General features: G+C 25.7%; 1 protein-coding gene across 1 annotated transcript; it reads right to left on the bottom strand.

Annotated features, from left to right (window-relative positions):
• Nucleotides 1-3,699: 3,699 nt before the first annotated feature.
• On the bottom strand, nt 3,700-4,254 carry LOC131632181 (uncharacterized). The gene is made up of 2 exons (XM_058902963.1): nt 4,156-4,254; nt 3,700-4,078 (listed from the first exon to the last, which is right to left on the bottom strand). Exons 1-2 carry the CDS (start codon nt 4,223-4,225, stop codon nt 3,771-3,773), a joined length of 378 nt encoding a protein of 125 aa, XP_058758946.1. The 5' UTR covers nt 4,226-4,254; the 3' UTR covers nt 3,700-3,770.
• Between the last annotated feature and the right edge of the window lie 12,660 nt (nt 4,255-16,914).

The following is a 16,914-nucleotide window of genomic DNA, read 5'->3' as shown; positions in this document are numbered from 1 at the left end:
ATGACAATAATAAATTATATCAAAATTTTAATTTATCAAAAAACTATAGTAATGTTTTTATGATAAAATATTATCAGTTATACTAAAAAAATATTACAAACATTTGTTTTTGGTAAAAAAATCATCGACAATAATAAGAGGTGAATACACGAAATTCACAAGACTATTTTGGCCAAACTTTTTTTAGCGGAAGACAAAAATAGACCTTTAAAATACCTCTATTATTTAATTAATAATACTCATATTTAATTTATTGGCAGAAAATATATGAATCTCTTCCTATGCTGGATGGAAAAACAATTTATCATAATTAATAATAAAGAAAAAGAGAATAAGTGGTTGAGATAAATAAGGGAAATATATGAATCTCTTCTTAGGCAGGATGAAAAAACAAATCACAATTTGTCATAATTAATAATTAATATTGTGAAATAATATGATTATTGCATCATTAATTTTCTTAACTCAAATTGATTTGAATATACTTCTTCTAAGGAATAAAATAATGAATAAACAAAATAAGTTTTATCATAACTAATTAGATTTTATCATAAAAAAATGACAATATAACATAACAGCTTTCAAACAAAATGACAATATAACCAAAAAAAATTGTAACAAAGAAGTGAAGATGATTTTGTCAATATAACAAAAATAAGTTTTATCATCACAAAAATAAAGGGACAAACATTAATTTATATTATCTACTAAGGATAATTTAAGATTGTATCAAAGAAGTGAAGGTGATTTTGTCAATCTTCAAATTTAAAACTAAAGGTGAAAAAAATGCCAAAAATTTAAATAAAGTGCTCACATAAATAATTTAAATAAACAAATTATTAGGATAGTTTTTTAATAGTACATATATTCATGTATGAAATATATTTGAAATATAATATTTTCTTTTGTAAAATAAACATTCATATCCTTTTAGATTATTAATAAAATTAAATGAAATTATTATGATGGTTTGTTAATAGCTCATAAATTTGTATATGAAATATGTTTCGTGTATAATATTTTTTGTTAAAATACACATTCAAGATGGCGAGTTGGCGCGGGATAAACTTTAAGTCAAAACGACCTGAACGAATAGGCGAGACATATTTTGGCGGGCGGTGGATTTTGGTGGGACGAACTTTAAAACCTAAGTTAAATTGAATATGAAATATGGGAAGGAACTAAAATAACAATCACAATAAATTAATGATAATATTTTTATAGAATTTACAAAATTAATACATTCTTTTATGAAAAATTTAAAACTTATAATCTTTATTTTTTTTTCATTATATATAATTATTATATATAGTCACTATGAGATTATGATTGCTACTAATATTTGTTTTTTTTTTTTTTATAAAAAATCATCATTCAATTATGATTGATAAATATATAAATTTCTTATGAAAAACATATATTTTTTGAGGGGCCGAAACTACTTATAAAATTATATTTAACATGAAACAATTATGATGGATGAATACATATAATTTCTTATAAAAATAAAAATTTGGTACTCTTTTTGCATTTTATATACATTTTTAACCATCACTATATTATATTGATTTACTATTTCTAACGACATTGTACGAACCGTGCGAATGCACGGGTAAATGATTTCTTAATTATTTTCTTTTTTCTACTAAAATATATTTTTTTCGACGAGTCAAAGCTACTTAATCTGTATATATTTTATTTATATTTTTAACCATCACTATATTATATTTATTTAGTACTGATAGATAACTACTTAATTATTTCCTTTATTATATATATATATATATATATATATATATATATATATATATATATATATATATATATATATATATATATATATATATATATATATATATATATATAAATCTATAACTATATTTTTGAAAAAATATATCTATTAAATATATTGAAATTTTTATTTAAAATAAGTGAAAAAGATTTCAAATGCTTATAATAAGATAGGGGTATGAGTGACCATAAACAAAATTTGGACAAAAAAGTTTGGTACATGTTAGCAAATCAAATAAGTATAATCACATATATTATATTTATTTAGTATTTATAACATTGTGCAATCCGTGCGAACGCAGGGATAGATGACTACTCATGGTAGATTTATAAAGATATTGTATGATGCGTGCGAACGCACGGGTAAATGACTACTTAATTATTTCATTTATTTTTTTACTAAAGTAGATATTTCTAACTAGATTGAATTAATATTTACATCATAATTATAATTTCGAATATTTTTTCTTTTTAATTTGCGTATCTTTTATATATATATTTATTAATCATCATTATATATTTATTTATTATTTATATTGACTTTGTGTGACCCGTGCGAATGCACGGGTAGATAAACTACTCATGGTAGATTTATAACGATATTGTATGATGCGTGCAAATGCACGGGTTATGACTGCTTAATTATTTCATTTATTTTTTCCACTAAAGTATATATATTTTTAACTAGATTAAATTAATATTTATATGACAATTATAATTTCAAAATTTTTTTTCTTTTTAATTTGCGTATCATTCATATATATTTATTAACCATCATTATATATTTATTTATTATTTATATCGATTTTGCGTGACCCGTGCGAACGCACGGGTCCTTTACTAGTTAGTCTTAAAAGCAAAAAAAATAAACATTCACCCGGGTCCTTTACTAGTTTGTCTTAAAAGAAAAAAAAATAAACATAAACATAATAGACAAACTATATAATCCGTTCAAGTAAATACAATAGTAAAAACAACTCTAGGAATGTTTATATCGATCCATTCTCTTGTAATGATGTTGTTGTTTCCTAGATATTAAATTAATTTTAGAAAATAAAAGGTGGAATGGAGAAAGATATGCTAAATAGAGACATGACATTGGATATGATGTGGTATTATTATTAAATTTGATTTGTAATAGTAATATTCACTAGATGAAACCCATACATCGGGATTTTTTTTTTTTATATTAACTTTTTTATATTTTAACAATTTTGTTTTGAGATAATGACAAGTATTTGAATGAAATGGTAGCTTTTTTTTCTTCTTTTAACCAAAGTTCTGGGTTAAGTCATTTTCTTCTTTTAATACTTTTATTTTTTGCACAAAATAATTGAAAATTTATTTTGGTTTTCTTTGGCGTAATTAAGGAGATATAAATATAGTGTTTTAATACTTAGTGGTGATAAGGTCTAGCAAATAGAAATAACTATTTAATCTTAAATTTTTAATTAATTAGTAATATTGCTATGATTAGAATCTATAACAATTTTAAATATTAATTATCATAAATTTTAATTATCTTTGCAATTTGTTACAAAGTTGATAGTGTAGAATTTAAGATATTTAAAAGTCATTATTAAAATTTATATATAGTAGTTTTAAAAATTATTTATTGTAATGTTTTTTCCAACATTTTGCAATATTTTTATTCAGTTTTTCTTAGAATAGTAATAGTTGGTTTTACAAAAACAAAAAAATATATTAGTAGTTAAATTTTGATACTACAAAATTAATCGAAATTATCCAATGATTTATTTATGGGTTTTAAAATATTAATCATGTAACACAAACGAAATTATATGATACACACCTTATACTTTTCAATGTTCAATTAGTTGCTTCAAATTACATGTACATAGAAAAATAGACTTAAATATTGTTCCGCCATGTTAAGGTTGTAAAAATAGTATATTTTTATAATATTCTTATAGGTAAATGATAAACATATTGATGAAATTTGACATAAGCCAAATAGATTAGTTAGTAATATTTTTGCATCTACCCTGTGTATCATTAATAGGATGAAACGGCTTAGGCACAGGCAAAGCTGCGGTGAGTAAGGTGGCTTCGTTATTACAATTAATACAACATGAACAAGTACGATTGTTAGGCACATCTTGTTTGCATTCACAATTGGTAGCCATAGTCCATGATCCTATTGCAAAGAATTCATCCCTACATTTTCTTAGGCGTAAAGTTGTTCCTTCATCACCACATTTACCATCTGCCATCATTTCCATTAGACAATAGGTAGTTTCAACATCTGTTGAACCATGCTTTTCATCTACAAACATTTGTTAACCATATTAGATCATACATAATAAATTAATAATAATAATAATAAATATTCTAGTAGCATACCAGACCCATTGCCATAGGTAAGAGTGAGAACAGCAGCAACCAATACAGCAATGCATCCTAGTTTCATCATCTTAATTCTTATAAAATACTGAATAAAATAGTTTAATGATATTTATAGTACAAGGAAATCAACCCATATATATACAAACATAATAACTGACTTTAAATATATTTAATGATATTTATATTTACATTCAATATTTTTAGATTCAATGTACACAAAAGATGAATATTATAAATGACACAATAAGTTAATTTTTTTTTTTATATAAACTTTTGATACTTTATGTAAAAAAAAAACTCACATTAATTCTATTATATAAATTGAAATTTATAATAGGAAATAGTTAAAATGGGTTGAAAAGGTTAAATTTGACCATAATTGAATATAATATATTACTTTTCTTTTTCTATTATTTTATTTTATATGGAAACTTATTTTTTTAAATGATAATATTTAAATATGATGATTTAAAAAAAAAAAATTTTTTTTCTTCAACAAAGTAATGGAAATAAAAATAATAAATTAACACGGATATATTTTTATCACATTTTCTCCAATAACTAACCATTGAATTTTGTTATCAATCTTAACTTTAATGATGTTTAATTATAATTTTTGGTTTCACTATTTTATTTTATTTACAAAATGGAATTTCATTTTTTAAATTTAAACAATTTTGTCCCTCTCTTATAATTATTTTTATTTTTTGAATAATAAATTTATCGTCAAACATGACAAATCATTCATTGTATATTAATTTTGTGGTAGAATTTTATAAATAAAAATATAAGTAAAAAAATAACATCCCATCAAATTTTGACGAAAAACGTGAAAAAAACCAAAACTGTTTTAAATTTAAAATAAGATGATTAATTTTGTGAATCCTATATAATTGGAGTACTAAAATTTTAATACAATTTTTTAATTATTATTGAGAAAATAGAACAAAAATTATCAAATAAAATCATATTTTAATTTTGAGAAATGCTTAATGTCACGAAACAGCATTTCACGAATTTCTCGCGAATGTATTATATATATGCATGCACCACTTGTATTATTTAATTAATTAATCTGTCTTTTCAAAATGATGCATATCAAAACAAACATTTCAAGAACAAATATGAGAAAAGTTAAAGTGATCTAGCTTTTAGCTTTTCATAGACTAGCAATTAGAGTGAGCTATGACGGTGGATTTTATATTGATAAACGTAGTCCTTTTTTATTATGAAAAGATGAAAACTAGATCACCGATATATAAAAAGGGTATTCGTGAAATTTCGTGAGCAATTTTTTCGTGACATATAGCATAGCTCTTTAATTTTATTGACAACAAATGTAATTGGTAATGAGCAAAAATTATGCATAAAAAGATTGAAAATCTATCGTTATTTAAATCATATATTAAAAACAATTGATCTCACAATATTTTACCAATTTGTAAAATTATATACTTTTAATTATTAAAATAATATATTTAAAGATATTTATATTTATATTCAACTAGGGTGTTCAAAAATATGGTTAATCGAATTGTATATTTAAGTTGAGTTGCATTTTACCATAAAAAGTGGATCACTTTAATGGTTGATGAACTAAATTATTTAATTTAAATAATTCAAACTCAGTTTAAAATTGGTTCAGAACTGTTTCCTTATAAAAACTTATTTACTTATATAAGTTTATTTCTCATGAGAAGAATAAAACATTAATTGAGCCCTAAAAAAAATTCTGAAAATAAAAATACTAACTTTTTGAATTTTTTTTTTAAATATTAAAATATTTATTTTTTCTGCAAATAAAAAAACACTTTTTTTGAAAATAAATCTCAAAAATAAATGTTTTCCTGAAAATTAAAATAAAAAATTTGGCACAAAAATATGAAAATAATTTTTTTCTGAAAATTAAAAAAAGATTTCATTTTTTTAGAAAAATAAATTCTAAAAATATTTTTTTAAGGGTCATGCTAACGAGTGCCCCAAGGGCACTGGTTAAGCATTCCAAATTAAAAAAATATTGTAGATTCATTGCATTGAATACACCTAATCTTCTTTTAAAAAGTTAATTATTTATATTTTCAATGCATTTAATACATATATTTTTACTTTATTAAACAATGTTCAACTTACCTTTTTAATCTCTTAACCAGTGCCCCTGGGGCACTCGTTAGCATTACCCTTTTTTTAATATAGATATTCTAAAACTTTACCATTAGATTTTATTATAATATCAATGAGAACTTGTATACATTTTAACACATATATTTCTTATTTCTTCTCTATATTTGGTTTGCTCTAAATTCCATTCTTAAACTGCTACCATAGGTATTTACGTTGTGCTACAATTCAATTTGATAAAAACTCTAATTATTACCTTTTTCATTATCAATTTAAATATTTTGTTTGATACAGACAAATATATGTTACAATAAATTGAAAAAGAGACAAAAAAAAAATGAATTACAGTACTTCATAATTTTCGTTTTGTTTTAGTTTAGATTCCCTTTAATATTATAATAAATTTTTATTTAAATGTATGTTTCATAGTTGCTCTAAATATTAAAGGAAATCTAACCGATTGTTAGTTGGTCCTGTGGTGATTGGTGCTGTATTTGGTCTACTGAGTTACGGTTTGATTCTTTACAACTGCGATTGGGAGGGGGCTGAAACCACTTGATATCAAAACAGACCCTTGAAAAATTTATTATAATATTAAAGGGAATCTAAACTAAAACAAAACGAAAATTATGAAGTACTGTAATTCATTTTTTTTTTTGTCTCTTTTCCAATTTATTGTAACATATATTTTTCTATATCAAAATAATTAAATTGATAATGAAAAAAGGTATTTCCTCCGTCTCACAATAAGTGTCATCTTTCTTATTTTTATTTGGCTCAAATTATTTGTCCATTTATAATATATTTATTATTTCTTTCCACTAACTTACACTTATTTATTGTATTTTAATTTATTTAGATACTCCACTATCTATTATTAATAAGGTTATTTTAGTAAATGAGATTATTTTTTCATTAAAATCAACATAATTAATATTTTTTTTAAGAGTATGAAAATCTCAAAGAAAATACCTATTGTGAGACGGAGGGAGTAATAATTATAGTTTTTATCAAATTGAATTGTAGCACAAAGAAAATACCTATAGTAACAGTTTAAGAATAGAATTTAGAGCAAAGCAAATGTAGAGAAGAAATAAGGAAGATATGAGTTAGGCTCTTTTTGGTAAAACTAACTTTATAGCTGGTAGCTGGTAGCTGATAGCTGGTAACTTTTAGCTGGTGACGGGTAGCTTTTAGCTGGTGACTGATAGCTGATAGGCTAACATGAGTGTTTGGTAAATTAACTGTTTCATTAGCTGATAGATACAAAATGACATAAATGGTCATTTTAATTAATAAGAATAATAATATTTTATTAAAATAATAAGGATATAAATGGAAAAAAAAAAGTCACAAGCTAAAAGCTACAAGCTCAAAAGCTACTTCAAATAGCTTTTGATAAAAAAGATAAAAGCTTGTAAAAAAGCTACAAGCTAAAAGCTAAAATAGCATTACCAAACAAAACTTTTTCATTAATGTGAGCTGAAAAGCTAAAAGCTAAAATAGCATTACCAAACAGAACTTTTTCATTAATGTGAGCTGAAAAGCAAAAAGGTAAAAGCTCTTTTTTAGATCTTACCAAACAGACTCATAAAATGTATAGAAGTTTTCATTGATATTATAATAAAATCTAATGGTAAATTTTCAGAATATCTATATTAAAAAAATATTTTTAGAATTTATTTTTCTAAAAAAAAAATTCTTTCAGGAAAAAAAATCAAATCTTTTTTTAATTTTCAGAAAAAAATTATTTTCAGATTTTTATACCAAATTTTTTATTTTAGTTTTCATGAAAACATTTATTTTAGAGATTTTTATCTTAGTTCAATGTATTAATGATAGGATTCTATTAACTTTAAAAACTATAAAGCGGGTTGATTTCACATTTCTTAAAGATATTAATTAATTATATTAATTTTAATAATGAAATGAGTATTATTTAATAAAATAATCTCATTAATAATAGGTAATAGAATAATTATATAATTTTAAATAAAATAATTAATTAAAATAATATTATTATTTTAAAAAGACAAATAAATAAAAAACATGACACTTAATTTGTGAGAATTATAATTTTATTTTGTTTTACTAAAACAGTATTTCTTTTCCTATTCATTATGACGTGTTTCATTTCAATGGTGCGTGATTCTTAAACTACAAATTTATTGTGTTGCTTTTAATTCAAATAAATTTTATTTATTAATGTTGGTTGAATAATTATATCAGTTAAAATACAATAAAATAAATAAGATTTTATTAAGAAGGAAAAATATTTTTTATGCTAATTTATAAAAAGACAAATATTGTACATGGGAATTAATTTATATTTTTTTTATAAGCTTCAATAGTCTAAGTAAAAAGCTCACCTTAATTATATAAATTAATGTTTTAATTGTTTTCTTAAACAAAGAAAATGAAATAAAGAATAAATTACCATGTAGACATTATTATCATTTTCCCTAATAAGTCCCAATTCAATTTTGTTATCTATCTTAATTTTAATTATTGAGAAGACATAGAAAAAAAAATTATTGAACAAAATTTATTAATTTTATTGACTAAATGTTATCGGTGCCGAGTGAGACAAGCAAAAGTTACACACAGATACACTTGTCTATGGAAAAGTACCATAATCTTTCTCAACAGGATACTACATTAAGATTGGAGGAGATATTGAATTAGTCCATGCAAGTGACTATCGAAAATGGGAAATGCATATACGCTTCATTTAGTCAATGATCTATTTAATCTAGAACACAATGCCAACAGTCAAAGTAACACAAATGAACACCGCAAATTGAATGAAAATGACAGCAATTAAGAAAAGGAAAAAAAGTAGTAGTTGAGTTAGAAAAAGAAAGTGAGAAAGAAGCAAAAAAGAATAGAATTGGAGAAAGACCCAACTGAAGAGGCACAAACAAAAGATCAAAGAATAGAGGAGGAAAATTTGAAGAATTCACCTGTTCAAAAACTGCCTTATCCACAAGCTCCAATAAAAAACGAAGAAAAAAAAGTACTCCCTCCCTCCGTTTCTTTGTAGGCATTTTCAAAGGAATATAAAACACATCAATTTATAAAACATTGAAACAACTGCCTTTCTATATCAAATTCCTAAGAGGAAAAAAAAAGAAAAGAAATAAGATATATTTAGGAACCTTAAAACATGCGTCAAGCTAATGATGTTAAGCAAGTGTTTATTGGGAGGTAACCTAACTTTTTAGTTTTAAATTTTATTTTAAGAAAATTATATTTCTCTAACATAGGTAAAAAGAATGGGTTTTAAGACTCTGTTGAACTTTCACTAAGAGAGCTCAACTACTCGACAAGTGAAAACGGTGGATTTATGTGCTTACAAATATTTTCAAGATGATCTAAGGTGGTGAAATTTTTTGACAGCAATGCTGCAAGTCAATTGAGTATTTGTTTAGTTTTGATGATGACAATACCTAATATCAAACGACAACCAGTGAAGTATTTATCTTGTGAAAATAGCCCAAGTAGAGAAAGATGTTCAAAATGGTTCATCAAGTTATCCCCTTGAAATTTTCTTGATGAACAAGTTATATTTTTAAAGTCAACACTTTGGACAACCGACTATCAAGTGAATACTTTTGTTTCAAGAATTGTTGGTGGTTTAACCTCTCAACTCTCAGACGATGGCAATAAATATGAAGTATCTCAAGGCTCATTAAGAAAATTCAAGGTTCTTGTGTGATGCTAAAGTGAAAGATGATGATGCCAAGACGCGAAGCTTCAGAGTTGTGAAAGAGAGAAAATGTGAAAGCTTTCTTAGTTGTTTTCGTCTAAGTGACCATTGTATTGTAAAGTCGCAAGGATAATTTTGAAAAATAGTATGGAGAAATAATACACACTAAAAATATTTGAGAAGCCTCTCAAATTTGACTTAAACCTCCTAAAAATATTTGTATGACCTAACCTGATAGATTGAAAAGCTTTTTCCAACTAAATATTCGATTAGACCACTACTACGGAAAAATGATACCTTAACAGTTGGAGAAGCTTTACCATAACGACTGATCAACCATTGTGAGGTAAGGTGTGATTATAAGTACGATGCTTTCCATTACGGCTGCGCAACCGTTGTGATAAACTATGTATTGCACTACATATCACAATGGTTAACTAAAACAACTGTTGTCATAAATGTAGGGTCATGGGTTCAATATCCACCTGCAACCAAAATCAAAACGCTTAAAAAAATACTTTTCACTACGGGTATATATCAGAACCGTTGTGGTATATATAAGAGATTACTATAAAATATAGGATTGTTCATTTTTTATTACACCTCATTAATCATATACAACAATTCAAATATATTTTTAAGATAATAATCTGAAAAATTAAATTATTCTTGAAAAACAGTTTAAACGATCCAATGTTTTTCTAATTACATGCATATTGTAATTCATGATCTCCTCGTTAACCCATAGAATTTGATTCAATCACAATTTTTTCAAAGTAATGTTGATGAATGGATGTCTTCTAATTCTTTCACACAAAATTTGATTTCCTCTTCTTTTGTAGTTTATTTTTCAAACATCAAGATTTGTGTGAAAGACTAAGTCTGACATCCATTTATCAACATTGTTTTGAAGAATTTGTGACATTGAATTAAATTCTATAGACTGAAGAGGAAATTATGACTTACAAGATGGATGCAATTCGAAAAAACATTGGATCGTCAAATTTATTTCTCAAGAATAATATAATTTTCCTGATTATTAACTCAAAAATCTGTTTAAATAAATGCATGTTCAATGAGTGATTAGTGAAGCAAGCAATCACATATGATATAACAAGCTCACTAACAAAAACATCAAATAATTAAGATAAATTGAGAGAACTTGATAACTTACCGTTCTTGGAAACTATGTGTTAGAACAAGATTTGATTTTGCATTTAATCTCTAGTTTTGATGATAACAACACATATATTTTATATGTAACAATTTTGTACTCTAATACTTTCTTAAGTGTGCATATAAAATATTTTGATTGATTTTGGATTGCTATATAAAAAGATCATTAGAATCAGCGCTGGCACATCTCAGAAGAACTGTTCATCCTTTCTAAAGTAACACCAACAGTTTTGAAGAATGTTGAATGTTCACCATAAAATGATTTCCAAGTTTTTCTAAGATAAGCTACTCTTCCAGATCAGAAGTCAATATTTCAAGCTCTGATAAGCTTTTGCTTCCAGCTTAAAAATCAAGATATGTCATTCAGATATGTTGTTGCATTCAAGCTTTGAAGACTAAGTACTGACTCTGAAGACTCAAATACTCTTGGGAATATCACGTTACTTGATATCTTCTATGTTCTCACTACTTCATATCATAAGTATATTTTTAAAGGAAAGATCATAAACTTGTGTTAGAAGCATAATTGTACAATAGTACACTACCTTCACCACTAAACAGGGTTTCTTACCACCGTAAGCAAGCCCTAAACCACCAATAAGTAATATAATTTTCTTTTTAAAAAAGAACAACAATTATTTAAGAAAAGAACATATCATCTATTTAAAATGAGCCCCTAATAAATAATATAATATTCCTAATATCTGTCCACATACATTAATATTTAGGGTTACTTTTAAAATAAATAAAAAACAATATAAAAGTGTATATATAATGTCCCTATGCCTGAAATTACAACAACAGTAGTCATCCGATGGGATGCAATGGTAACACGTATATTCTTTTCAATATAAATTGTATATACGAAATTTATTTTTTAATTTATAAAGTCCGTGATCAATAATTTGAGGGTCTGTTTTTTTATGGCCCTGGATTGTGGGCCTGGTTGCCGTGGCCCAGAGTCGTCCCTGTGAATGTGCGTTGCGAAAGAAGTGGTTTTAGAAATATCAAGAGTTGAATCTTGATATTTTTTCACTAGCAAAAATATATTTTCCTTCTAGAATAATTGATCATCTATTATTAGAAGGATTAGTGACATTAAAAAACTTGTTTTGCGTGGGATGCCATAATGAATGGTTCATTCATATAAGTTGACTTATGAAGGTCAACCCGTGTGAGTCATAATTTATCGATTTATAGATGAGTGTCATTGACAATCCACTTTCACTTAAATAAAAGACACTTTAAATATAACATAATCAATCTCTCAAATATCCTCATTGACCCTCACAGTACGATTTATATGTTTTTACGTGATTCTTATCTTATTAACCAGAAAAGTACATAGACCCCAACCTCAGCCATAACCCGCTATTTAGCATAGCACTATGCTCATTCTTTAATTTTGTATAAAATAAATATTTACTACGTTATTACATTAAACTTAACCATATATGATATTCATTAGTTTTGTCAGATGCACTATTATCTTTAGAAACTCTTTCATTGAACTCTTGAGTAAATATTTATTTTGTAGGAAGTTATTTTTGGTTGAGAGTTAAATCACTAAAAGCTCTTGTTTGGTTTGGGGATGGTCTTAGGAAAATTCCATTTGGTTCGTTAGTTTCTCCAAGAAGAAAAACTCTTTTTTGATTCATAAAGATCAACCATTAAAATCTCCACAACGGTTCTTGAGCTCAACCCAGTTAGAAGCTGTATCAGTTCGAGATTATTCTGGTTAAAATCTCAATTGGTTCTTGAGTTCAACTGGTAAAAGCTCATTTGGTTAGAGATCAAATTGTATAAAATCTCAACTTGGTTCGTGATTAACATATATAAAACCCTGGTTTAGTTCAGAGAATAGCCAACTTAAAACTCCATCTTTATTCGAGATTAGCCATTGAAAAATATTTGTTTAAATTGGAGGATAAACACTTCATACCTTGTTCACTGTTTGGTCGGAAGTTAACCGGTAGATAAATATTTTAGCCTCGTTAATTGAACGAGAAAATCTTCAAAGATTTAAACTTTACCCAAATGTTCGAGGAAGCCAGATTAAAGAACTTCATCTTTGAAGTACCTCAAAAAATATTTCCTACATTAGCGAGATTGTTCTATGCTAACCTCAAGTATGTGTATTGAACTCTTATCTCCGAAGTAAAGAAACATCAAATCCACCTGCCCCTTGAGGAAATTGCACAAACTTGCAATCTTCCCTACAACAACTTTGAGTATGAAGACATTGAAGAAGGTAAACTTTAGTTATGTAATGTTATATTTTAGGGATAAATATACGTTACCTCCTGTCATATAGGCGAGATTTGGATTACCCCCCTTTAATATATTTTTTTTGGATTACCCCCTTTAAAAATAAAAATTCTATGTTTTTGCCCCCTATTACCCCCCTGTAAAATGGTTTTTTTATTTACCCCCTGGTTTTTCTCTGGTTTTTACACGCTTAGGGGGTACCCTAAAATTACAGGGGAGTTATCCAAAAAAAAATTAAAGAGGGTAACCCGAATCTCGCCTATATGGCAGGGGGTAACGTATATTTATCCCTATATTTTATCGGGCCCTCCAAAGAAAGGGGGAGCCGCACCCCTAGCGCTAGAACTGGGTCACCCAAAAAAAAGGGTGAGCCGCCCCCCAAGACTAGCACCTGGTAGCTCAACGAGGGGGGAAAGCCCCTTATTGGACTTAGGTTAAGATACCCAATCCAAATAGTCAATCAAAGGGGAAACCATTTCCTCCATGATTCTAGGAAGAACAAATTTTCTCTTTACCTTGTTTTTGGTAATAGTGTTAGGGGATAACGACTTGCTAACTCTGCAACCTAGGCCCAATAAAGCCTCTATAAATACTTAAACTCTAGCAGAGGTGAAATTAACTCATATAGATAACACCTTATGTACTCAAAAGCATATAGACAGGGCCTCTCACATCACGTGAGCAGGTCCTAAAAAAAAATCATAAACACCACCATACATGATTTTTTGCCGCTATAGGCAAACCCTAACTACCATACATCGTAATATACCTACTAAAATCTTTGAGTGCGCATACCCTTATAAAGGTAACATGCAGACCCGTACTTTTGTACAAATACAAATTGTAATGATGTTGTTGTTTCCTTTTTGGTTGATCAAACATCTGTTATTCCTGCTCGACATAATACGCATAAATATTAAATTAAGTCACTATACAAAATCATGTTCTTTTTCAAAAAAGAAAAACAACTCTAATCACATTATCAAATCAGACATATAAAAAAAGTATAATAGAAAATGAAAAGTGGAATAATGAAATATGCTAAAAAAGAGATATGACACTGAATATGCAATTTGGATCCTCGGCAAATAAGGAATGTGGCAGCCATTTGTGCATCTCATTATTGGTCATTAGATGTATCAAATTAATTATTCCAATAATAAATATTTTAATTATTTCAACAATTGATAAAAAAGGTAATTAATTATTATCAAATCAAATATTCTATTTCTAAATAATTAATTAATTAATTAGTGATTGATAATTCAATTTGATATTTTAGTTTAATTATATTTTTTATATTTTTAAATACACCAACTTTTATTTTTAATTTATAGATAAAACCAATCAATTTTTAATTTAAGTTTCCCTTTAAATTGCAGTCTATATATTTTTTGTTTTTAACTCAAGTAATGATCTAATTGCTCCAAATATAAATATTTGAATGTTAAATCATCAATTTAATATTAATATTAATTTTAAAACTACCAATAAAGTAATATAAATTAAATAATTAAATAATTAAAATGGAACTGAAATTATTATTGAAAAATTTATATGAATTAAAATTTAAAAGATATTTTTAAATGAGTTTAAAAAAATATATAGACTAATTGGTGTATTTAAAACAATAAAAAAATATAATTAAACTAAAATATAAAATTGAACTATCAATCACTAGTTAATTAATTATCGAGACATAGAATATTTAATTTATAATAATTAAACACCTTTTTTATCAATTATCGAAACAATTAGGATATTTATTATTGAAATAATTAATTTGATTCATCTAATGGCCAATAATGAGTTGCCCAAATGAGGATTGACACAAATGATTGATAATATTAACTAGATGATAACCTGCCAATTGTGTTAGATTCTTTTACTTTTTTTAATATAATTTTTTTTATATTTTAACAATTTTGTTTTGAGATAATGACAACTCAAAAATATTTGAATGAAATAGTAGATTTTTTTCTTCTTTTAACCAAAGTTCTAGGTTAAGTTATTATAAAGAGGGTGGTATAGTGGGAAATATAGGAGACTTGATGCTGAATTAGTCGTCTTGTTATATTTTTTTTGTCATTTGCGAGGGCTGGATCCAAGCGATCGCCATTGTAATTATGTGACTTTTTGAATTAATCAAAATTTTGTTTGCTCAAAATTATTTTTAATTAAACCAAGCACTTGGACTCCAATGGTAGATGAGCTTCTACTAAGGACGTAATTCGTAGAATATCAGATTCGATTTCTAGGTGGGAACAATGTTTGGCCAATACCCATACCTCTCGGCACAAGTTTTGGATTACTATGGCCTCTTTCCTCCGGGAACCAGAGTGCGAAAGCAAAAAAAAAATTAAAAAAAAATAGTTACAAAGTTGATAGTGCAGAATTTAAGATATTTAATAGTAATTATTAAAATTTATTGTAATTTTAAATATTATTTATTGTAATTTTTTTGCAATATGTTGCAATTTTTTTTTAAAACAAATTCAATTTATTTTAATAGTAATAATTGTTTTTACAAAAATAAGTAAATAATATATTAGTAGTTAAAATTTTGATACTACAAATTTAAGCAAAATTATCAAATGCATTTTTGCTAAGTTGAGAAAGGTGAATGAAGTTTTTTATTATGGATTGACACTTAAGAATTCTTGTTGATCTAAAAGAAATATAAGTATGTGATACATGATGGATGACATGTCAATGTAAAAGATTTGGAGTCTGATTTAAGAAATATAAGTATGTGATACATGGTACTAACCTTGTACATTTCAATGTCAAATTATTTGCTTCAAAATAGACTTCAAAATTATAATATTCATATAGGTCAATGATAAACATAAATTGAATAAATTGATAGATAAATAGATTAGTTAGTAATATTTTTGCATCTTCCTTGTGTATCACTAATAGGGCGTAGATCCAAAGCATGGGTGAGTAAGTTTGCCTCGTTATCACAATTGATACAACATGAACAAGAACGACTGTTAGGCACATCTTGTTTACATTCACAATTGGTAGCCATAGTCCATGATCCTATTGCAAAGAATTCATCCCTGCATGTTCTTGTGCGTAAAATTGTTCCTTCATCAGCACATTTACCATCTGCCGTAATTTCCCTTAGACAATAGTTAATTTTTACATCTGTTGAAGCATGCTTCTCATCTACAAACATTTGTTAACAATATTAGATTATTCATAATAATAATAATAATAATATTAATAATTAATTAATTAATAATAATAATAATAGTAATAATAATAATAGTAATAATAATAATAATAATAATAATAATAATAATAATAATAATAATAATAATAATAATAATAATAATAATAATAATAATAATAATAATAATAATAATAATAATAATAATAATAATATCATACCAGACCCATAGGTAGGAGTGAAAACAGCAGCAACCAATAGTATAACAATGCATCCTAATTTCATCATTGGTTAGCAAATATTAAAC

The sequence above is a fragment of the Vicia villosa genome, unplaced genomic scaffold (genome assembly GCF_029867415.1).
Source record: "Vicia villosa cultivar HV-30 ecotype Madison, WI unplaced genomic scaffold, Vvil1.0 ctg.000911F_1_1, whole genome shotgun sequence".
NCBI lineage: Eukaryota > Viridiplantae > Streptophyta > Magnoliopsida > Fabales > Fabaceae > Vicia > Vicia villosa.
The sequence above is the reverse complement of the archived record's forward strand: the minus strand, read 5'-3'. Positions and strand labels throughout refer to the sequence as shown.